At 36.5% G+C, this 26,391-nt stretch overlaps 1 protein-coding gene across 1 annotated transcript in view; it reads right to left on the bottom strand.

Moving 5' to 3' along the window:
- Window positions 1-26,391, bottom strand: part of LOC144964237 (uncharacterized) — a gene marked incomplete at its 5' end in the record, with an annotated part of 72,486 nt that overhangs the window by 19,054 nt on the left and 27,041 nt on the right. The window contains 2 exon segments of the mRNA XM_078898288.1: window positions 2,579-2,784; window positions 13,871-17,130. Coding sequence (XP_078754414.1) covers window positions 2,579-2,784; window positions 13,871-17,130 — 3,466 coding nt within the window.

Here is a 26,391-nt window from a genome sequence, read left to right as displayed (position 1 = left end):
CTTCCGGTCCGAAAGCGAGTGTCATACCACATAAACGCACAAAGCCTTTAACGACTACGGTGCGCTATTAAAAATCAGCACTTTTTTTCCACCTACTTAACCATTCCGGCAAAAGTTTGTTGAAATATCTAAGACAATAGTAACCGCAAGAGGAATGTGTGGCTAACACAAAAAAAAAAAGAGAAAAAAAAAAAAGAAAGAAAAGTGAAAGCAACAAATCAATCAGTCAGATGTCGCTACGAATTTCGATCTGGTCAATTATATTTTAAGATTCGTTTTAAAAGGTGAACAAGGGGTAGGGTGGGTGAGGGTATGGTATTTGATTTAAGTGAAAGTCATACTTTATTTTAAAAATAAAGTACATAAAAATAAAACTATCAGGTCAGTGCTACCATTCAACATATTTTATCTACTTGTTGCAGGGCTATCGAATTGTGGATGTCGCGAGAGACAAAATGGATTATTATCTCACATTGGTTTTACACACATCGGGTATGAACCATGCTCCTTAAATTGATTTTACTCAGTTTCAGTTAACGAAATTTAATAGCAAAGCATCCATTCCTTTATCGAAAGGCATTAATCGTTAATCAAAGAATGGATGCTATTGCTTGGACTTAAATAATCCATGGTTACATAAAGATAAAATTTAATATTTTCACCCCGACCATATCAGTTTGAAGCAATCAATGAAATATGCACCAGTAATCAATACAGCTTTCACACTCTATAGGACGGTTCGATATTTAAACTTTTAAATATCATGTAAAAGGCGAATGTACATATGGCCTAAATATTATAATTATGATAAAGGTGTTATTTATGGGCTCTGAATAGTAAGTAGGAATGAAGGTACGAGACAAGCGGTAGAGATGAAATGGAATTTTTAAAAAGATAATTTATTTTTAATGCTAGAATAGAGAATGCAGAAAACAGAAAGGGGATATTTAATAGGGTGGGAGAAAAAAAAAGAGAGAGAAAAAGTATGCCGCCGTTTCAGTACGAAACAGAAAAATCAGAAACACTCAAAAATTCACAAATAACAAGAACAAGTCATTAGTCATTACTGACCAAGTCTAATTTAAAATCATCATTTGGTTAAAGAAAGACGTTCTGAAATCACGATATCAAAATCTTTCAACATATTTTCCCGAACAATTGTTATCTAAATTTCAATAAATGAGTTTCGACGTCTAAGTAGTCTTTCAGAGCGATTCGGCCCTTGGAGCCGGAGTTTATCCCGGTTTCTATAGCGTGAAACAGACAATAGCAATAGGTTGCTATCCTTTGAATAGGACGCTAGTCTATCGAAAAGTACTGTCCACCAAGTCTAACAGACTCGGTTACCCATTCACTCTTGGGTGGACAGGGGCGGGGGGGGGGGGCAGAAATAATCTCGACTGCACCCGGGATCGATCTTGGTCCCTTTGCGTGTGAAGCGAGTGCTCTACCAACTGAGCTATCATGACCCCCAATAAATGAGTGACTGTGATAAAATTTCAGACTAGCATCATTTATAGGTTGGCGGCTACATGCTTCTCAATATTTCCGGGTTTTTCTCTCTCGAACCCAACGAATCTTTTAAAAGGGAAAGACCACAATTCTTACGATAGAAAGAAGCAGTATGTAGAGATGGGCAGTACGAAGGAGTTTTTTTTGTGACACCCAGAGGACACATTCTTATTTCTCATAAAAAACGAAAAGAATGAAAGATGAGCATAACTAACCAAATGAGACAATGAAAGATATACGTATTAAAACAATAACATTCTCGAATGGAAAGATAGGTTAACATGAAATCGAAAATACTCAAGTTTAAATCGATCGGGTCATAATGTTGATCAAAATATTATATTGGCACTTAGGACACTATGAGGAGAGAATTGATGTGTGTTTAAATAGAAGCAAAAGAAAGAACCAAGCACTGCACGAAAAAGCTATGTAGAAGGGAAGGCACACACACTAATGCAAAACATATTTAAAGAGGACGGACGATAAATAAATAGACTGGAGACGTAGATTTCAGGATTAGCAAATATTTAGCTTGTTTTCTGTTTTTATTTAAAAATACATAGTTAATCAGAACTTGGAATTTCTTTTGGCAAATACGATCGTAGATAGTGGGGGAAAGGACAAATGGCGGCGGAGATATGTAGTATTTAATTTAAGATTGAAAAGGATACAGACAGGGAATGACTGACAGTCCGATATATAAATAAATAGATGGAAAGATAAACAGATAGATAGATAGATAGATAGACAGATAGATAGATAGATAGATGGCTGGCAGGATGGGTGGAAAATAAATAATAGATATATAGATAAATAGATTGATGGATAGATCGATAAATAGGTAGTAGAGATAGATAGACAGGCAGATAAACTGAAATGCACTATTTGGGGAGGTGGATTTATGGACATAATAAATTATACATTCTATACTAACCTTCAGTGTAATATAATTGCAAAAAGGAAAGAAATGATAGAGTATATTATTATGTTTTGTACTTTCGTACACAAAGCCTTTTGAAGAGAAAAAAAATGTATTATCATCAACAGTAATGTTCACATAACTTACCGTTATCACGGCTGATCTTCGTAGTCCTATCAGATGGAGGAGGCTCCGATGATGCATCCGATGCAGCAATAACGGGCGACGGCTGCTTTGTGGCCAAAACTAGCTTGACCAGTCCTCGTGGTAACAGTCTTAGGATCTGCTGGACACGCGAGTCTGTTTGTCCAGCCAAGTCTGTCCCGTTGACCGATAGAAGATAATCGTCAATCCTGAGTGGTCAAACAGAAAGATAAATGGGGTGGGGAGTTATATGTATGTTTGTATGTATGTATAATATATATATATTGTATTCTTATTTACAAGGAAATGGAAACAGGTCTAATACGCCACCAATATGTTTTCCTTTAACTCACTCAATCCTAGAAATTTTTACTACTTTTAAAAATTGAAAAAAAAAGTATTAAAAATGAGCATGTACATATATAGTTTTATTCAACTACCATTAACATGCAAAACAAAAAACATTAGCTTTGACATTACGCCTATACTTTGTCTCAGAAAAATGTAATTAAATAGGCATGGGGTAAAAGTAACCCGGGAAAACTACGGATATAGTCGGTGGTAAGGTTGAGGGAGTTAAAACAATAAAATAAAATTAGGAATTATCGTTCTACTCCTCCGTTCAATTGACTCCAAGAGTGCATTGATCCACTTAAAACATCCACAGACAAAAGAGAGGGGATTCGGTGCCAACACCACCACCCCCCTCCCCCCCCCCCCCTTCCGGATACCGACCAGGACCACCATTAACCAGTATATTTTTGACCAATAAAACCGCAGGATTTGTGACACACCCTCAATCCTTGTCGGAAAAATAATATAGCAGGTTGTTTACAAACAATAGAATGAATGACAAAGACATTACTGCTCTCTGTTATTGTTCCTCCACCGCTAGTTGTGTGATTCGTTCTCACAAGATTCTCTCAATCAGACTATAAAGAAAGGTGACAAATCGCTTCTTTTTTATTTAGATGGTACGATTGATCAGGCGTGTGGAACTAATAGTAATTATCATCAAACGCATATCATCGATGGTAATACCGTGTGGTTGGCTCACTTCTTTCACTTCCCTCACAAAGGGTCCGGTATCGACCCCGGGTGAAGTCGGGATTTTATCCGACCTCCGACCCATGATCACCTAGGAGTGACTGAGTAGTTGGGACTTGTTAGATCTCGGGGAAAGTAGTTTGCGATTAGATTAGCGAACTATAAAACGTTAGCAAGCAATCATTATTGATAGCCAAGCTATATAAACTGGGACAAACCCCGATTTTTATGGGCTTTGCAGTTCTTAAAAACAAAGGACAATGAACCCCTGTCTTTCTGGTAAAGATACCCTGGGATTCCAAGTAACGTTTCGATCCAAAGGCTGGTGATTTATCACTCCACCATCGGCTGGCCCTCCAGGCCTCAAGTGGCAACATACTTAGGAAATTTTATCAAAAATTGATCTCGCTCGCATTGACAATGGTCGCGTAAGGCAATAAAACGATATTCGAAACAACGTAACTTCACAGACCGGATTAGACTGATCGTGTGTGTGTGTGTGTGTGTTTGTGTGTGCGTGTGTGTGTATGTGCGTGTGTGCGCGCGCGCGAGTCTAATGGTGTTTATTTCCTGAAATAGAAAAAGACCCTTGTGATTGTACCTACTTTCATAAATCGCCACAGCTAACTTTCTCCGTTCTGTGTTTTTCTCCGATTCTAACCCATACAAGGCAGATGACAAGAGAATTAAATGCATTGGAGATGAAGTGCTACAGATTGACAGTGTCTCAGAGAGAACAGGCCTTATAGCCTGCCAGTTCATGTCAACCAGCAAGAGATTGAAGCTGTCATATTTTGGTCAATCAAAAACGAAAGACACCATTAGAAAAGCTTTGTCAAGAGGGAGGGTGCCTGCGAGGGCAAGCTGAGCAGAGGGAGGCCAAGGACAATGTGGTCTAAAGACAATAAACTGGATGGGGAAAACAACCACAGAGGCAGGACGCACGGCACAGATTAAAACCCAGAAAGGAGCTCCGTCGGGCTATAATTTGGGAGACTACGTCCAACAAAGATCCGCCTCAAAATAAAAAGAACCCATATAACTTATTATAACATTTTCTCTAAGTTTCATTACACGGTATTCCAAAACGTAGATGTACAGAAGAAAGACAATTGATAGTCGTCCATTCACTATTCCAATAATTTTGATAATTCTTGTGGTGAACGTTGAATCCTTACAACGTATGTACTGCATATAGTTATCGATCAGAACGGCTTTAACAAGTACATAGGTACATTATAGAAAACAATGTGCTTTTATTCAAGGGCAGAACGTAACATTATTATTACATATTATGATCCTGAATCGTTCGGCAATATTTGTCCAGTTCATCAAGCTTGCTGAGTTTACAAAACGATGGAAGTAGGAAGTAAAAAAAATAATAATGTATTCATTCCTCTCATCCCCGATCCATTCATTTACCCACATTAAATATTTTCCCCTAATATTTATACTTGTAAATTAAAATATTATAATTTAACATGTTTGCACAAGTGACGTCAGTGTTTTTATTATATTATAACAACCTTTGAGGCGCATTCAAATTAAAAGAGTATCAAGCAGCAGGGGGAGCAACTTTGGATAAACCAGCCGCGGCTTTTCTATTTCTCAGTTGTCTTTCACGTCGGCTATTTCCATGTGTGCTCACTGTAGCCTACACAATCTAATGGAATTCCTCTCACTGATTGAGGAAACAAAATCACGGTAAGCAAAAGATAATATAGTTCCTAATTCTCTCAAAAGATGTCAAGTCATTACAATTGTCGAGTTTTTAGAGTTTAAGTCATACAAATCCTGCTCTGTCTTCTTGATAGAACTAGAACTACGAAATACAATATGGGAGATTGCGTTGACGCATTCATATCAACACATTTACGTAATTATTACATATTATATCAACTACACAAATAGACACCTTTAGAAATCATTACTTCAAAGACGACCCAAGTACTCTCAAATACGAAAGAATGTGAAGACAAAAAAAAAAACCCCCAAAGGAATGCAGTTGTAGGTAGTTCACGCTTGATTAGCTGACAAATCTATTGAAGGCACCAGACAGATACACACACACACACACACACACACACACACACACACACACACACAACCAAATAGACGACGTGACTATAATAACATTCTTATGAGATTGTGAAAATCTCGCGATCTCGTTTATGAATCCACTTAGTTTCACAAAATCCAGAATTTAAGACTTCCGAATTTCATCTTTATTAAAAGAAACCGTATATTATACTGTTTAAACTATTAAAAAAAACTACAATCCGTCAACATTATAGTAAATATATCAAGCTAACATGAATTTGATGAGCAACTGTGTCATTATTTGGGATGCTTAATAACGACAGGAGCGCTGCAAACTGGTCTGCACATTATTACGGATTATATCACGATACTACTCTCCCTTGAACAAAACTAACAAAAACTAAATAAGATATCAAAAACATTCTTGACCAAAATGACTCTTTTACATTGGCGACAAATGCGTAGAGATGTCAAAGTTGGGATCGATCCATTCTTAATATAACACAACAATTTGGCCCTTACACTTTCTCACATAAATCTGTAGACAACTGTTAACAGAATTGAACTAATAACAACTGTAGCATGTAAAAACAAACAACAAACTAAACAAAAGAGAAACAAACAAAAAATAAACCCACACAAAAAAACAACAAATAAATAAAAACTGTGAGGCTGAAACCATTCTCAAGCAAATAAATACATGCTTCACATAATGCTTCGTCGACACTGTCAATTTTTGTCAAATACTGTTTGCAATAGCCTGCTCCAATCAGACGTATGATAAATATCACATCACAGTCAATATATCTATTCAATCAACAGGTCAAATTCATAATGTGGGTATGAAATTTGTAACCGAGGAGATTTATGTCTGCTCATGGTGAATCTTATTTATTACAATTTGATGCTATCAATAAGCCAAAATATCTAAAAGCCGAAGAAAATCGGATACCGTGCAACTAATTTTACCACATAATTTTATCAGCTTTGACTCAAAGAAGTTTATGTTTTATGGGTTTGCTTCCTTTTCGATACACTTTTTCCATTTTGTCCTAGATTCAAGCATGATAATCAGAAAAAAATGTGATATAAAAACCACAACTTTTTTCAAATTTAATAGTTCTCAAAATATTCTATATTTTCAATCTCTTCATTCTTTCTTGATTTAAAATAATTCATCGGAATCTCCACTATTCAACAAATTATTGCTTCCATGGTAAGACGACTATTCCTTTTTAACCCAAATCAAAGGGTATGGACAATATGAAATAAACAGAAACTATTTTTGTCAACATGTTACACTTTACTTCTCTCCCTCCCTCTCCCTATCTCTCTCTCTCTCTCTCTCTCTCACACACACACAGACACACACACACACACTCTCTCTCTCTCTCTCTCTCTCTCTCTCTCTCTCACTCTCTATCTCTCTCCATGCTCTTCCACCAAAGTTGTCACTGAGACTTTACTAAAGATTTACGTTTAATGTGGAATTTCCCGAGAGTCTGCTAAAACGCCTACTTTCAGACAGGTTTCAAAATATTTGAGTTCCTCTCTGTATGACGACATGTTGAAACCACTTCTGTAAAATACAAGACATTTCAACCCAAATGCGATGGATCCTGATGTTAATATACGAGTTGAGAAATGACGAATGCAAACGAGTTCCGATCGTCAGGGTTAAATGTGCAATGCTTTAAATTATCATTATTATATTTACTCGACAATTTCGTGACAAGAAGACGCACCTGGCTATCGGTCTCAACACCGCCAATCAATCCAATACCTTTACATGTTTCTGTCAAGTTTCGGATTAAAGGCACTTAGTGTTTCGACAACTGGCGTTTAGGTTTATAAGTTATGTTCACTGTGGCCCTCTACCTCCTCTACCTTTACAATAGTAATAATGTCCCGACTTTCAAGTGAATTCCCGACTTTCAAGTGAATCGTGATGAAGCCCCGGCCAATCACTTAACTACATTGAATTCGAGAGTGTTTCAAATCTCAAACCGTGACTTTATAAAGTTAAGCAGATTGTAAAGACAAGATCTTTAGGGGGACTTTTAAAAACTAACTCGTTAAAAAAGCAGACAGGTGTGTGTGTGTGTGTGTACATATATATATATATATATATATATATATATATATATATATATATATATATATATATATATATATATATATATATATGCAAATTTTCACTCACATTTTTTTGGCCGAGACGACTCGTTTCTGTGTTTTTTACACTTCTTCAGTCGGCGTAATCCATTGTAATGTCCGTAGAATAGTTCTTACTCCAAACAAGAACTTTTCTACGGACATTACAATGGATTACGCCGACTGAAGAAGTGTAAAAAACACAGAAACGAGTCGTCTCGGCCAAAAAAATGTGAGTGAAAATTTGCATTATATATTAGCTCTAACGACCATTATCGAGCACTTTCGTACCTACAAGTACCCACCAACACTCATATATATATATATATATATATATATATATATATATATATATATATATATATATATATATGAGCCAAGGTCAAAAGGTGCCCGCCTGATACCAGTGTTAAGAAAATTTTATTTTTACTTAATTATGGGCTGTTTTCATTGGGTTAATGCTTGTAATCAATTGATAATATGAAGAAGAGATAGAATTCAACAGAATATGAAATAAACAACTTGAAAGTGAAATTTGAATGCTGTTTGGCATGTGCTTAAAACGAGGTCAACGCATCACCTTTTTAGAAATCATGTAGAAATTAAATGTGATGTTTTAGCTCACGTGATTGAAATTTGACTAATAGTATAAAGTCAAAATTTACTTTTAAACGCAATTGCAGTATATTACATATCTGATTAAGTTTGTTTCATATAGAGTTCTTAAAAAGTTGGTGTTGCTTGTGACCTTTGGTGTCATCAAACACAGCACAATACTAAGACTCGACATGAAACTTTAAAGCTCATGTTTAATGTTTATAAAATGTTTTATTATGAGAAAAAAGCATAGATTTACTATCTGAACTCAAATCTTGGAGTAAATGTATACCGTTTTGCCGATATTGAGGTTTATTGATTTTGGTGTCATTTGTCACAAGCAACACGGCATGCGTGAACACGTGGAAGTTTGTTTTGTTAAATGGCGATTCGCAATTTTGATCCACCCTTCTTACAAGTAGTGCGGGGCGGTCCTTGGCAAGCTTAAGGACCACGGTCCTACGGTCCTTGGGAAATGAAGACCGCAAGGACCGGTCTTTAGACCGGTCCGAGACCGGTCCGTTCATTCTTGAACCGTTAAAGACCGCTACACGATGAAAACCGTGGCCTACAGGAGTAAAACACACGGAGTAGTCACACTCATTTCAAATTGTAACCTAATTAGAGAAGAGGGGTGATGCCTTCTTTATTTGCTCACCGTACTTCATTGTTACTTCGATAATTTAATAAAATTTGAAATTTATCCCCATTAACGGAGATAATGGCATCGCCCAAGGCGTTGATCGAGTTGTTCGTGGCGTTGATACACACACGCAACTCCTACCCCCCCCCCCCCCCCCCCCCCCACCACACACACATTAGAGGGCAGCGAGCATTGAAGAGTAAGAGAGAGACGTGAAGTTATAATAAGAGGGGGTGGATGAGGTGATAAGAGGGGTCGATGGTGACTTTTCGCCAGATCTAACAAACTCAGCTACCCATTCATTGCTGAGTAGACAGGGATTCAGAAAAAAATCGACTGCACCCGGGATCGATCTCTGGCCCTTTGCGTATAAAGAGAGTGCTCTATCAACTGAGCTATCGGGGTCCCCAAATATTCTATTGGACCTTTTAAAAATACAGACGTTATAACTGGTTTTTTTGGACGGAAGAAACTAATGAAACTCATATTACTTGATTAGTTAAAACACCAAACGAAATTTTAATATTATTGTATTATTTTAAATGACAACAATGCGATAGAAAGGAGTGGCGACAAGAGATGGACAAAAGAAAAAAAAAATCAGACTTGCAACTTGCTAGGTTCGACACACACACACACACACACACACACACACACACACACATCTTTAGTAGTCACATACATTTCAAACAATAACCCATTAGAGAAGAGGGGTCATGCCTTCATCATAGATCATTGTCATTGCGATCATTATGGTGTAGTAAATTTTGAAATTTACCCCGTATAATGGAATCGTCCAAGGCGTGCGCCTCCTGTTCCCCCCATCTCACACACGAAAGGGCGGTTTGCGGAGTGGAGGGAGGTGGTCGTCTGCCTCTATGGTCGTCTGTGTCGTTTAGTGTATGGCAAAGGGGGGTGGGTGCGATTAATTAAGTGGGATGGGTGGTGATTGGTGGAAGATAGGCAAAGGACCGAGGCAACGAATCGCTGGGGAAGTAGTATGGCGCGAGACCGTTGAAAGGTGATAAGAAGTGAGGACCGCCGGCGGTCTTCCTCTTTGGGACTGGACCACGGTTCACAGCTAAAAGACCGTGGGACCGGTCCTCGGTCCGGTCCTCAGCGCGGCACTACTTACAAGCCTTTGAAGTGCAGCACTTTCATTTGCCTTTCCAGCGTGGCTCCAGGCAGAAAAGGTAAGTTGAACTTTGGTGTCATCGCTATTTTACATTGTCACAAGCAACACTTGATATTGGATATTACAAAGTGCCACCAAAAAATTATGTTTTCAGCTGTTATTCTATTTACAAATATGATATCTAATCTGAGACTGATTTTGACACAATTAATCAATTCCTTGTAATTCTAGTTTTTTATGTTTCAGGGTTGTATCACTCAAGAAAAAGACAAAACTCAAGCTTTTGACGAATCAAGATAAAAGAAGAGTTGTCAAGAAATTTGATTTGATTTACTATTAACACACTAAATTACTACAAACTAGCAGATTTGAGCAGTAGGGTGGATGTTACCGTATGGTTACATGCATTCATTACCATGGCTGATATTAATATAGTGGTTGGGTGACTTCTGGTACTTTTTGTGACCATTGGTGTCATTGGTTAAAATGTCACAGGTGACACTTAAGTTTGAAGTTTCTAGTGTATTTCTGTTTTCATGTTCTTCAAATCTTGAAATGTCATTGAATTACATTTAACAGGCTATATTACATGTGTTCAGTTGCTGTTCTTGATTTATTGAGGCAAAATTGCTTTCTAGTGCCGATTTTGACCAAAGTAATAGCAACAATGCTATTATTAATTTCTAAGTATATTTCCAATTTGAAAGTATTTAGTTTCTTAAAATATTATTGAATATCATTATAGAGTAGGTTATTGTGCTTTTTTAACTGAAAATAATGATATATTATGGACGAAAGTGTGATTTGGTGTTGCTTGTGACATAAGTAATGGTGTCACCGGTCGTATGTCACAAGTCACATTCAGATGCTCTATTTTCCATGTATATTTTTATTTTTGAAGTCTTTGGTTTCTGAAATATTACTAAATTCCATATTTAACTGTGGTTATTACACTAGTTTGACCGAGATTAATGATATATTGTCGAAATTGCAATTTGGTATTGCTTGTGACATAAGTAATGGTGTCATCGGTCTAATGTCACAAGTGACACAATGTCGCTAAATAAGATATGCTTTGGTCACATTATTTCCCAACATTTTATTCCAAAAGTTTCTGAACATTGCTGGTAATAAGCATATGCAATATTGTTGTTGTTGTTAATGTACAAACATTTTTATGAAATAATATATTTGCATTCTATGTTGCTTGTGACCGATGACACCAAAAAGCAACATTTTCTCCAATAGTTGGTAATATTATTGTACTATGATTGTTGTTGATTGTGTCTTTTTGTCTATAACTTACTAAATAAAGTTTGATACTCAACAAAAATCATTTGGTTATAGAGTTTTTTGTCTCATTTTGATGTCACCGGTCACAGGTGACACCAGCAACCTATAGGTATTGTTGACGATATTATGCTGCGTTAGACCTTAAAGTTATCTAAAGGGCCTTTGATTCATGAAGTACAGGGTTTTTGCTACATATATAGAAACATGAATGGACTATTATGTCACTTTTATTTTGAGAAAAAAAATTGGCACCTTTTGACCTTGGCTCATATATATATATATATATATATATATATATATATATATATATATATATATATATATATATATATATATATATATATATAATACACAAGTAAAGAGACAGAGACTAACCCCTATGAACAAAACAAATTATGATAAAAAATATCGGGTATACATAAAAGGGGTGGGGTTCTTCCAGTTTAGAAAGAATGCAATCAAGTCAACGTGCTTCTTCAATATTTACAAGGACTAATCTCTTTGTATACTTGGGATCCCCAAATCCAGCAGCCACCGCATTATAATATAGCTTGACTTTTCACAATGTTGTATCTATACTCCCCCCCCCCCCCCCCCGCCCCCCGGCCCCCAACCCTTTTAACCTTTTCCAGTCTCATTCTTGTCCTTACCAAAACTTCATACTTACCCGACGTGTACATATAAGCACATCGTACGTACCTTATTAACCAGTCAAAAGTCGTACTCTGGAAAGACACGCATTAAAAAATTTGGCCAGAAAACTTGTCCTTCTAATATCGATCGATTTAAATGACCCTCATATTGGCAACAATTCTCAAACCTAGGACCTCGCGAGGCCCCAGGTTTGAGAGTTTTTGCCAAGATGGGGGCCATATAAACCGATTGATATTAGATATTAGAAATAAGTGTTTTTCCAGAGTACGGCAGTTAATTGAGTTTTTTTTTTAATTCAACAAGGTAAACTGGGTAATTTATTGCCGCACAATTCAGCTAATAATAATATTGTTAGGTTCTGCCTTTAGACCAAATTGCATTGTCTTTCATAATAACCAGAATAAACACGCCTGTCTTTATTGCAGATGGCATAAGCTATGATGACCGATACCCTTCATTATTTCCAATGAAAAAATATCAACTGAAAAAGTTGACTGTAATGATATCTATGTGTCAGTATTGTTTTCATTCGATTAAATAGATGTCAGTGTAAAATAAAAAGAATCCGAGACTTAAATAAAACATTAGATATGGTCATAATGTTATTATAGTGGTAAAAGCACATCTTTGGTTCGGAAAATAGCGAGGTCGAAGGTTTTAAAGACGAAGATATAATTATTACTGAAAAACAAAAAAAAAAAACAAAAAAAAGTTCTTGCCATAACAATCTCAAAAACCCAAAGCAAAAAGAAAGATAGGGGAAAGCTATTTAGCTTTGAAACTTCATTTCCAATAGCTTACACTTTAAAACAATTCTTTTCAAATTGTAAATACTCCGCTAGGAAATATTATGTCTGTCGTGAATGTGTAACTTGGTCTTCCTGCCCGTGAGAGCGCGCGCGCGCGCGCGCGTGTGTGTGTGTGTGTGTGTTTGTGTGTGTGTGTTTGTGTGTGTGTGTGTGTGTGGCATGACATGTATTACACTTAATAAATTTTATCATTTTCTTTCCAGTAAAGCGCCTAGGGCCTATTTATTTGGAGTTGAGCGCTATTTATTTATTTATTCATGTATTTATTTATTCAGCAATTTGTTTATTAATCTTTATATTATTTTATCTAATCATTTATTTGTTCGTAACATCACTTCCTCCTCCTCCTCCTCCTCCTCCTTCTTCTTCTTCTTCTTCTTCTTCTTCTTCTTCTTCTTCTTCTTCTTCTTCTTCTTCTTCTTCTTCTTCTTCTTCTTCTTCTTCTTCTTCTTCTTCTTTTCTTCTTCTTTTATTATTTATTATTATATTATTATTATTATTATTATTTATTATTATATCATTATTATTATTATTATTATTATTATTATTATTATTATTATTATTATTATTATTATTATTATTATTATTATTATTATTATTATTATTATTATTATTATTATTATTATGTGATGTATAGAGCATAACTGGATTCACAAATATAAAATATGGATGGGAGATTTTTAAAATTAAAATATGAAAATTGAGCAAAGAAGACATTGAGAGAGAGAGAGAGAGAGAGAGAGAGAGAGAGAGAGAGAGAGAGAGAGAGAGAGAGAGAGAGAGAGAGAGAGAGAGAGAGAGAGGGAGAGAGAGAGAGAGAGAAAAAGAGAGGGGGGAGAGAGAGGGAGAGAGAGAGAGAGAGAGAGAGAGAGAGAGAGAGAGAGAGAGAGAGAGAGATAGAAATACAAATCTATGCTGCTTACTTGACATTGTTGCTCTTTCCGAGAGGGCCATTGCGCTGAACGTCTGTAACTTGAGGATATTTTGAAGACAACGAGGCCTTCACTTTTAATCCAAGGCCAACAATACCAGCTAGGACGTCCACCTGAAAGGGACTTCCGTCCTCTTGTCGAGTTTTGGGGTATTCCGCTTTGGGCGCTTTTGACAGGAACAAGGAAGCAGAGAGGCCGCTGCTTGGTCTGTCAGAAGAGCTACCCCTTGGCTTGTTGTCTTTATGCAAGGCCGATGTTGAACCCAGTGGTCTGAGAGAAGACAAGGGTTTGAAAGATAACCTCTTATCTGAAGAATCTTTGAAAACAGAGGCAGGATTTGTAGCTGTCCAACTTTTCCGGCTCGAGGGTAGTTCGATCATGCTCCTAGGACGAGCCTGAGCATTATTAAGTGGAGTCCCTGAGGATGAAGACTTTTCAAATCCCGCTAATTTAGCCCTGAAATCTGAGGGGGTTTTGATTGATTTGGGTCGAAGGACAACCTGGTCCTGGGAATGCTGTTTGTTTTCGAATATACTTACTTTATTAAGAACTTTCTTGGGGTCGTCAGACCCTGAAGCAGATTTCGGAGGCTTTTCTGCAGTTGTATTATTTGAATTAGAATCTGTCACATTTGAATCCTTGATTTCCGTTTTAGAGTCAGTGAAATCAGTTCCAGGATCGTGTTCTTTGTCCATTGCTTTGGTATTTGTTAAATGATTTTCAACATATTCGTCAGATCTCATACCTGAGGATTGTGACCCCCATTTTGAAAGAGCATTTGAAGCCAATTGTTTTTCACCTCTGGTTAGTGTCTGGGCACTGACCAACTCTTCTTTAATTCCCTCTGTTTCAGAATCGCTTTCACTCTTGAGCGCGGGATTGTAAGTAGTAGAGTTCAGGAAATCTGCTATTTCATTAATGGCTCCCTTATCCAACGGTTTTGCTGGTTGTGAAGTAGATAAGGTCTCACCGTCATGTGGAAGCCAACGTGAATTACCCCGTGGATCTTTGGTGTGTCGCATGGGCATTATGGTATCTTCTTCGTTATTTGAACTGGCACCACGAGTTACTCCCGTACTGTCGGGTCTAGCAGAATTTCCAGCTTTTGAATTCTCTCCAGAACTCGAACTTGCCCACAATGACATGACATTATTTGCGATTTCTACATCTTTCTTACTCATAACCGTCGGTATTATGTCTTCCTCGGATACATGTCCGTCGACACCAGAATCATTAGAATCACTGCATTCTATGTCCTTTTGGGCGCATTCGCCATGATCCTTCAAAAAATCAATCAGGTCGGTTACATTTTTGGGAGGCAAAGGTTCCGACATTTCATTTGAAGATGGCACAACTACACTTTGTCCTTTAGAATTTCTAATCCGAGCCATGGGTTTGATAACCTCTTCTTTTTCATCCATTGGATCTGATTTTAGGTTTGATGATGAACTTTGAAAACGAATCACGGCTTCTTCAAAAAAATCGCCTTTATCATTTTTATCTGGACTTTTCCATGCATTTAAGACGGACATCACATTCTCTTTCTCGACTCTGGTCATTTTAATTGGAACAATATCCTCTTCATTAATATTAGTTGAAGGCTCGTGTTCTGCGTTCGCATTATCTTCATACTTTCCGAACCCGTCCAGAACACGGGCTAATTCTTCAACATCATTGCCATTTAAATTTCTCACATTGTTGAAAGTGGAATCGTTTGTTTTCTGCACACAGAACACTTTCCCTTGCTTATCTCGAGCTACTTGCATAGGTTTAATTACTTCATCTCCTTGGCCTTGTGTTGCAACTCCTACCGTGCTGTGCGCAAATGCGTGATTGGCAGGCCCCCCAACGCCTTCGTTGGAGCCGTTCATTTTCAAAGATGGAAGTTCAGTTTCTCCATCCAAGGATATAGAAGCTGAAAAAATAGATTGTGGAGAACTGCCTGCATACGTATGAAACACAACAGAACCCTTACATTCCTCTGAAGGAGATAAAGAGGGAGGGGGTTGATTTGACGGTGATTCCTTCGATTGGGGTTGCCGAACGACGTCAATTACAGAAACGTTTTGATTTGAATTTTTGACGTTGATGTTGGTTGTGTAAGGAGGTGACTGAGACAACTCATATGTTGTTGCTACGGTTGGTGATAGGCATTCATGATCATTTCTTCCAACCGAAATAGTGGATACAAACTTGTCAGATTCTGACGGAACAGGACTACTATAACATTCTTGTTCTAAAGTATTGTCATCCTCCAAAGTTATACAATCAGTTGAAACCGGAATTTCATTCAAGCCGTCGTCGTAATCGAGATTTGTTTGATCAAAACTGGTTGTAGGGGAATCAAAGTTCAGTAATAAATTAGAGCTGGGCGAATATTTTTCGTCAGAAATATTTTGAAAGCACAATTCTGCAAATTCTTCCAAAGACTGTGGGTTTGGACTGTTGTCCAATGAAAATTGATTACGTGTGGTTTGCGTATTAGCGCTGTTATCGTCAAAAGAAAGTAGGTCACCCGTGGGGGGTTCGTGATGGTCAGTTTTGTAATTTTTTTGTTGAAGTGAATCCAGAGTCAGAAGGTCATCAATATTCGTTACACAATCATCATTTGTATTGCTATTAACACCGATAACAGCGTCAAAAGGATCAACAGAATCGGAAAACTGAGCAGGTGGTGGAATTGCTACGGATTCATCTCCAGCCGTCTCATCGATAGCAATTAAATGTTTCGGACTATCAAAGACACTATCGTCTCCTCCAGATGTATCACAGTCAGTGGAATTAGGAATCTGGTTCGAGTCCAATCTTTCGTTCTCGTCAAAGGATAATGGGGGTATACCGGTTAGATTTTTGTCATTCACTCCGTTATTCGCGTGATTATTCGAAGAATGCGAATCTGTGTCACGTTTGTGTTGTTGGTCGTTGTCATCGAAGTCTTTGGTGTCGATCTCATCAACTGTGGAATGTGGCAGTGTTTTGTCGTTGTCTGACACGGAATGGTCTATGTCCTTCGACAGACCGGTTCGAGGTAAGAATGAGGAAGTAGGTGGTGGGGATGTGACAGCTGTCTGTTGTTTCTGCCCTTGTCGTAACAATGTCAGACGGACCACGCGTCCCGAGGATTTGAGGACGTAAAGACACTGAGATTGACCTAAGCCTTTCAGGTTCTCACCGTTACACCGTAGCAAGCGGTCACCGACCTCCAGGCATCCCGACTGGCTGCATGCACCGTCAGGAACTAGACGTTTAATCTGTGGATAAAAAAAATACAACAAATAGTTGAAAGAAACGGAAAGTTTATCCCCACCCCCTTACACAAACCATTCCCTCTTTCCTATTCGGTCTAACACAAGTGAGGGAATAATTGACTCACTAATTGTCGCTGCTACTCCCGTTTACTCGTAATCGTATTCAAAGTTTGGGGGTTAAGGCTTTAACACAGGAGGTACGGAATTGCAGCCTCCTCTGACAAATTGTCCTAAACCTAAGATAACTGTCGTCGGTAAATGTAATCTCTCTCTCTCTCTCTCTCTCTCTCTCTCTCTTTCTCTCTCTCTCTCTACTATCTATCTATCTCTCTCTCTCTCTCTCTCTCTCTCTCTCTCTCTCTCTCTCTCTCTCCTTTTTTTTTACTTCCTTCTTGCTCCCTCTCTCCACATCCTCCATTGAAAGGACGAATGTCTCGATTCAACAGAATAGAAAAAAAAAAATCAATAAATCAATAAGGGGTGTGCCATTGATCGATCGTTCAACAGTATCTCACAACAAATACATTGTAACAAACTTGTATAGGACGATTGCCTTTGGTTGTGTGTATGTGTGTGTGTGTGTGTGTGTGTGTGTGTGTGTAGGTTTATGTGTGTGTGCGTGTGTTAATCTTTATATATATCTGGTTCCCGTTGATTTTGTTATTGTGTTTGCTTTTTATTGTTTGCTTATTGTTTAATTTGGTCCAAATATTTATAGACATACCAACCGTCCACTATTACAGTCAATGACGGTTTTATACTCACTCGACCAAAAAGTGTAAGCATTCTTGACAACCTTAATAAATTTACACATCATTTTCATGAAAACGATGATTTTGTCAATTGAAAGAAATATAACATATCTAAATAAATTCTATTCAAGTATCATGTCTGCCATACGTATACAGCATTTAGATATTGTAGAGTTATAACATCTTAGATATAATATCTGAAAGAAAAACTGACATAACGACATGACACATTCTCAGTAAAATTACAAAGTTGTAATATGATACGACATATCCGACAGTAAGGTCATCTTTTCTAGAGGTGATATACTTGTCGTGTCTATACAAGTATATCTGTTGAAAGAACACATTAGAAAACTCTTAATGAATTGAATGTTTAATGGATATCATTTGACAAAGAGTTTCTTTTTTAACGACGAATACAACTGAACCAGTTTAAGCGACCGTGGCTATCACTCAATGAGAGATTAAATCAAGTTCCGTAAAATATCATTCCACATTCGTTTCTTTATATGAAAATCATTTTCACAACAATTTCACACAAGCTGGAAGTAAGGCGAAGCTGAAATCATATCGAAAATGCGCATTTTAACCAAATAACTGTGCCGCACCCTGGAAAAAAACACGTGTATTTAAAACTTTGGCCAGAAAACTCGCCCTTCAAATATCGATCGATTTTAATGGCCCCCAGCTTGGCAAAAACCCTTCGCTGAGGGTCATTTAAATTGATCGATATTTGAAGGACGTTTTCTGGCCAAATTTTAAAATACGTGTTTTTAAAGAGTACGGCAGTTAACTGGTTAATATAAATGCTTTAGAGCCGTAAAGACCATGGAGCCGAAGTTCATTCTGATTTCGGTTAAATGGACATCAACAATTAATTACTCGTTACCCTCTGATAGAATGCGAAACAACTTCTTAGTACTTTCCATCTGATCTTAAACAGCTTCTCCATCACTGATTTTGGACAAAGGGATCAGAATAATAAAACCCGATTGAACCCGAGATCGATACTGGCCACCTTGCATGTGAGTGGAGGGCTCTACCGATTGACCAATCTGAGACTCCTAATGATTTTAATATATAAATCATAATGTGCAACAATTGACGAAATGAAAGCTATTCTAATTGTAACGATGCGGCCAGTTTATAATAAAAGTTATTTTAAAAAAAAACACAAACATTACGGCTAACAAGATAATATCCTTGTACAAATTTACGTCAACATGTACAGGCTCGTCTTCATATTTCAGGCTTATCCAATTAGAATTATAGGAACTGAGGAAGCATATTCCTTACTGTCCCTATCGTGAGAGCAAGGTCATTAACTTCAAGATATAAAGTCCAGATAAAACTACTGACGTTTTGGGTGTTTCGATTATCGGACATCTTTGGTTGGTGAAAACTATTCAGCATTGCCTAATCATAGTAAAGGGAATGCATTTTTGTATATTCAGTGCTCAAAAACTCGATAAAACTATAACCAACATATCATCGAAATCAATAAAAGCAAAACAAAAATAAAGAAAAGAAAACAAAAAAAAATAAAATTAATAAATAAATTTTAAAAACAGCCAAGAAATTCATCTATGGAACCTTACTTTATTTTATTTGCTTCCCTGTTCGATTTAGTCGAAATAATAAGTGGTAAAAAATGTGAAATAGGCTTCCTGAAGGTACAGTTAAAAAGGATCATTTTAGTTCTCCATTTATAATATTAATGATAACATTAATCAAAGAAAGAATTCTGCAATGTTATATCCTGTGGGTTCGGATCTTCTTTAAAATCCTAAATTTTGAATTTTACGTCTTTGATTCTATTGAATCCAACCCCCCCCCCTCTCTCTCTCTCTCTCTCTCTCTCTCTCTCTCTCTCTCTCTCTCTCCCGTCTCAAACAGGTATCCCACAAGCGACATCAAAAGCAAACAATGACAAGGTTTCCCACAGGAACACAAATAACGGTTTCCTGGCCCAACATAAACTGGAATGGCCCTATGACACTGTTCAGCCTCTGTCATAACATAATATTAGTATTAATGCGGTTGACCACGTTCCGGTCATTCTTTTGTTATTATAGCAAAAACAATTTTGCAAGGGGGTCGGATTTTCTTTAGTGTCAAGGTACATTTCATACTCCCTGATTGATAACACTTATACCGCTCATGCGATGCGAACATTTGAGCCTGTGTCCATTTCTTATTCTTTCTTTTCACTCTTTCTTCTTCCTTTTCCAGAATAAATAAATATATATATCTTGTCTTCTAATAGTCCCGCAATCTCTGACAGGTGGTGGGTGGAACTTCCCTTAAGGTGGGGGAATGTTGATAGTATTCTACATCTGTCAACAGTTTTTGTCATCTCTTCTATTCCCTATTATCATCAACTACGCTTTCGTGTCCATAATGTGGCTTTGTGGAATTGTTCTGGAATTGGAACATTCGGTATGGACTAGGATCTGCCTGGAGTCCTTTGTAGAGAGAGAAACAATCAAATTGACTTATCTTTTTGTGAGAAAAGATGTTTTCCCGTGTAATTCAGCTTTCTAATATAAGGTACCGTTATTGATAGGTTTTATAATAATAATAATAATAATAATAATAATAATAATAATAATAATAATAATAATAATAATAATAATAATAATAATAATAATGCTGAAAACTTATATAGCGCTATAACTCAGAGACATCAGACTCTAAGCGTTTAAATTGCAAATTACTTTGGCTGAAACATACTCATTCACACACACAAGCATACTTTATAAATATAATGATTATTTTGCGACCCTTTGGGTGCATCCCTTTTGGAGGAGGTCCTGTAATGTTGTCAGTGAGGGACTTTTTTGGGGTGGTTTCAGACTCACTGTAAGGAGACACAATATTGTTCTTGATTCTATTTACGATCTTAGTTGGCATAGTCCCTGTGCTTCATAGCAATATCGAAATCTTTTATATACTCCATCATCTTTCTTTTTAGTGACGTTGAAATGGCATCAAGTATATCACAAGCACCTTTACCAATAAAAGAAAACAAGAAATCAGACAACCTTAGGCACGACATTTTGTCACAATCAGTGTACTATGTGACTAAGAACGATGGAACTAATATATGTTACGATGTATTCAATGTTTATATAATGTATACAGTTCTGTTTGATTTTAATCTATTCTTTAAAAAGAAACAGGGTTGGAGGTAAAAATTGTTCGGTACAGTCCAGCTTAAATTTATGCCAAGATCACAGAAGTACTGGGAAATCAAAATTATAAATCTGTTTTTAACAGAATGACATACAAGTAACTTGCAAACCTTTTTTAAACAAGGGTGATTGTTTCACCGGTTAACTCAAATGATTATTAAGAAAATTTGCTAAGGCATAATGGTCGGTCATTTGATATTGGATTATTTGCGCGCGCGCACAGACTTTATTACCAGACATGTTTGATCGTGGATTGCTCAAAAGATTCGTCTCGATCTATGCTAATTTCCAAAATAATAACTAAAATAGATGAGTGCCTGTTCGTTATAGCTTCTATTTGTAGTTAGGTGGAGGACGACGACGACGGTCATGATTATGGATGATGATGATGATGACGATGACGACGATAAGATATAAGCAAATTAATGACTTGTATGTAAAGTGTCGGGAGTGGGTGTCTAGCCAGACAATAATATATCTGATCCAAGAAGCCCTTCATGGACCAATTTGGAAATAAAAATAAAAAGGAACAGAGAGAGCATTCGTCTTCTTGTTGACTGGTGTGTAACCGAACGAATTACTTTGTTAATGCCGAGTACAATAAAATCTCATGTTGACACTTGGTTTTATTACGCCCGTTTAATCACTAGAAGGTGGACCGAACTGGCTATGTCAGTTTCTATATGTTGGGTCTATCGAAAATATAGAAAGAAAAGATTTGAACTGATGACGCAGAAATTCCCCTAAAATAATTCCTCGGCTAATGGAACACCTCAGGTTCAATCTTTTACCTAAAAAAGTCAATGTTATATTAGTTTCTTAGGTGTATCTCACTTGTCAGATATTTACTTTGCACAAATGACTTCACTATGTATCTAATATTTATTTCTTAATTTCGTCACCGACGAGCGTTTTAAATTAAGTAACAAAATCACACACGAAAGACGGAAATTGTAACCACTCAAATATTTTACATAAAATATATATATAACCTACCTGAAATCATAAACATTAACATCTAACGTAGATTCCTACAAGAATCACTACATCGATGTACACAAGTCTAAATCACACACACACATATATATAGACACACACACAAGCTGATCAAAAGCACAATAAATAAAATAGGAAGCGTTAACGGATCAGCGATCTAAACAAACCCTTCACATTAGTCATGAATTAGAATGATCACAACGTCTTCAATATCTTAGGCATGCATACCTTCTCTCTCTCTATCTCTCACTCGACACAGGTATGTGGACGGCAGAGCAGCAGCAGGATTTCAATGACATGAAAAGCTACCAAAGCAAGGCCTTTTCTGTCCCAGAGATATGAGTAGCTCTATAATATGATAGAAAGGGGTGAAAATCCTGGTATTGAAATACCTGCATGACAATGCTATGAGTCTTTTTAGTAAATATAGCCGGGAGGTACTGGACCTAAAGCAAATAATATAATATTTACTATGATCAGTTTATAGGAAAAAAAATATTCATGAAATTTAACGACAGCATCCCATTTAAGATCTTAGGGCATTAATGATTTTAGAACTGAAAACAGGGCTATGTGAACGTTAAATCCCTTTACTCTCTCCGAATAATAAATAATACACAGAGTGCCTTCTGGTTGCCATCATCGATACTGTTATGTACAACAGCCATATAGAAGGACAAAGCCACGCACAATAGATAAATATCCTTTTACATGGATATCAGACACGTTTGCCATTTATATTCATTTCAAAGGAATCGGATACATTATAGCGTTAGCAGCGTTGCATATTATAAGAAAGTGAAGAGGCAGGAACAAAATATAAAGTATATAATTCACGTTTATAAAGCTGACGGAGACAACATATTAATCCTAATATTATAATTCTTAAATCATCACAACGCCCATGGAAGCAACCCTATACGTGGCATAATTTTACACCCTTATAACGTCGATGGAACAAAACCCTATGAATAATGTTACAACGCAAACGTCAATGAAGGCGACTGATGGTAACATTAATATATTTACACTTTACGACGCCAATATGTTTCCCTACAAGTCTATACAGTTGAACATTTCCCTTTAACATAATATTACCGCAACGCTATAAAACCAACAGTTTTCTTCAACCAAATTATTTACAACTTTATATAACGTCAATAGAACCAAAGCTTTAGTAACCACGGTGGAGTGAAAATGGAAAGGCTTCGTATGGGAACAAAACAGACAATGGAGTTTCGGGTAAAAACCCTTCGTCAGCACAACAATACACAAATAAACGTGGAAAAGAAATAAAATATAATGAAACATAACTTGTATCCACGTTTATTTGTGTATTGTTGTGCTGACGAAGGGTTTTTACCCGAAACGTCCATTGTCTGTTTTGTTCCCATACGAAGCCTTTCCATTTTCACTCTTTCGTTAGTATTTTACGATCACCGGCTTCAGGCAGCCCTTACCGTTTTCTAAGTAACCACGGTGGTACCATAGCAGCAAGCATGTTCTATAAGCATCCGTATTTCCCCCATCATATGATATCCGGAAACTGTAAACTGGTAATCAATATGTGACAAAGTCATCAAATAGACAACACCTAATTAGTTGGTTTTCTTTTTGTTTTTGTGGGTTTTACGACGCTAGAGACAACATTTAGTCGTTTCAGCGCCAGTAACAAGGAAGATGAGAGAGAAAAAGTTGTAGATCTGAAGTTAAAAGCACCAACGAAAAAGCAAGACAAGGGGAACTGGTTCAAATAGGAAACAAGAGATTGCATGAGCAGTTCAGCGATGTCCTACCTATTATGACATAGCCAAGCAGGTTCAAGTAAGGGATCTCGCTCAAAAACGCTCAAATAATTGCAAATTAATAATTATAATAGTACACAATAGAGGATGATTTATAAGGGAAAAAATATTACCTCTCAAAAAGGATTCTACATTTGGCTCCTTTCCAGCTAAGGACCATCGCCAGAACCAGGAAAAAAAACTCAAGAGCAGAGTCAATCCAGAACATAGTCAGAGAGCAACAAGAAAAGAGAAGACATATGGGGGATTGAAGACACAACAAGTGACCTCTTAGCCCAGATTGGGAGGCCAGAAGACCCATACATAGAGTACCAAATGCGTTTTACATTTTAAAATAATTGTGATTCCTTAGTATTGCTTGAAATTGGAATCCCACGATACTGGGTAGCGTATGGGCCAAAGTGATTGCCTAGAACCATTAAAAGGTTTGACAACTTACTTTATGCGGAAGGCCAATAATAACTGCACGCACACCCGTCAATCCATTCACTGGCGACATTAATTATTATTTATTATATTATTTTATTATTATTATTATTATTATTATTATTATTATTATTATTATTATTATTATTATTATTATTATATCATCATGATTTGAAAGGTAATAATGATGAGAATGAAGACGATGATGATGATGATAATAATAATAACAATGATTGCATAGTAGTTAACCTTTATGTTATTTTTATGGTGTACTGTTACTTTTTTTAAAAACTGCTTCAAATAAAAGTCAATAAGCAAATATATCAACATGACAACTCGTCATACCAATCTTGGCTGCGTGCCAAGAATTAAAATTTTCTGGTTTTTATCTTTTTTTTTTTTTAAATCGTTTTAAGAGGAGAGTTTGAAATTGTTTCTTGTCATTTATGAGGAATCATGAATTGCAGGTGTGAAAGTAAAACGTTCATAATAAGCGAATGAAATCTTGAGTCATCGTTTATGAATAACATGGTAACTGTTCAGTTCAAGGCTGATAAATAATCAAAGTCTCTGATTGCTTTCGTAAATATTCGAAGATATTCATGCTGAAAGAATGTAAATAGGGCCCATTTACACAATGTGTCTAGGAACTTGACAAAAATTGCCACCATCGTATTTCCCCCAAATTATAATTAAGTTTTAAAGAGAATATATACACAATTACACACACACACACACACACACACACACACACATATATATATATATATATATATATATATATATATATACATATACACGTGTGTATGTGTGTGTGTTAATTAACGATTAAAAATGACAAACATGAGGTTTTACTTGGTTTCTATGAACATTACACATTTTCGTGATTATAAACGTGCAACGACAGCAAACACGTTAAAAACGCCAGTGATACGAACTGCATCCTCTCAACATCCAATGCATGAGCAGCACAGATAATCAGAATAAGACCATACTTGTCAATTTGATGGCAAATCAGTTCTTCCGGACTCTGAAAAAAATGCATTCCAAAAAAATTCGGCCAGAAAGCTCGTCCTTCAAATTAAAATCGATCGAATAAAATAACCCTCATCCTGTCAGAAACTCTCAAACCTGGGAATTCTGTTCGTTTTTCACAAATGAGGATTATTTCACTCGATCGCTAAATGAAGGGCGAGTTGTTTTTTGTTTCTTTTTAAATGTGTTGTTTTGTCGGGGGTTTTTTTTTCTCGTTTTATTTGTCGTCCATAGGAAGCGTAAATTTTGCTTGGCTTTGAGGAAAGCGGGCAATCCATTATAAAAAGGTGCAGAAAAATGTAGTTTTACAATGTTATTTTTACAATATTAGTAATCTTTTATTAAACGATCATACATTAAAAAAAAAGATTATGATGTTTGACATGAAACAATGATATTGTAAGCTAGTAGACCAAACTTGGCTTGGTCAGCTCACTAAGAGAAAGTTATGAGATTAGAGGAGGCTCAGTGACAAAGGTTCAGTTCAGACAAAAGGAGAGTATTCTTTAATTTATTTCTTTTTTTTTTTTAAATTATTTCTTTTTGAAAGCAAGTTGTGCCGAGGAATTGAGAGAAATTATCCACATTTTGAAAAAATAAGTAATGGAGAATTGCTGCGCTGAAAGTACTCGTTACCCCCCCCCCCCCCCCCCCTTTTTTTTTTTTTTTTTCTTCTTCTTCATTTTTACTCGTCCAAGTGCCAAAAGTCGTTCTTTTATCAAAACCAATCCTTTCAGAAAACTCTCAAAAAAAAATTTAAAACTTAAGGATTTATTCAAACGACCCCCCCCCCCTCCCTTTTTTTTCAATAAATGATAAAAAAAATAATTAAAAAATGATATGAAATAAACTTCAAAAATTAAAGAGGCCTTAAAATCTCAGATCTGAGAACTTTACACAAGTTTGTGGTCACCTTAATCATCGAACGTTTTATGGCTAAAACGTATCTATATGTGCGACAGATTGGTGGACCTTGCTTGTGCCCTTCAGTTACACCTGTTAGTGATTTCTATAGATAGTATGCAGATGACGTCACTCAGGCCTTTGTTATTGTTT

The sequence above is a fragment of the Berghia stephanieae genome, chromosome 2, assembly GCF_034508935.2.
Source record: "Berghia stephanieae isolate SIO BIC M18660-M18661 chromosome 2, UCSD_Bste_1.3, whole genome shotgun sequence".
Lineage (NCBI taxonomy): Eukaryota > Metazoa > Mollusca > Gastropoda > Nudibranchia > Aeolidiidae > Berghia > Berghia stephanieae.
Note: the sequence above shows the minus strand (reverse complement) of the source record. Positions and strands in the feature narration are given on the sequence as shown.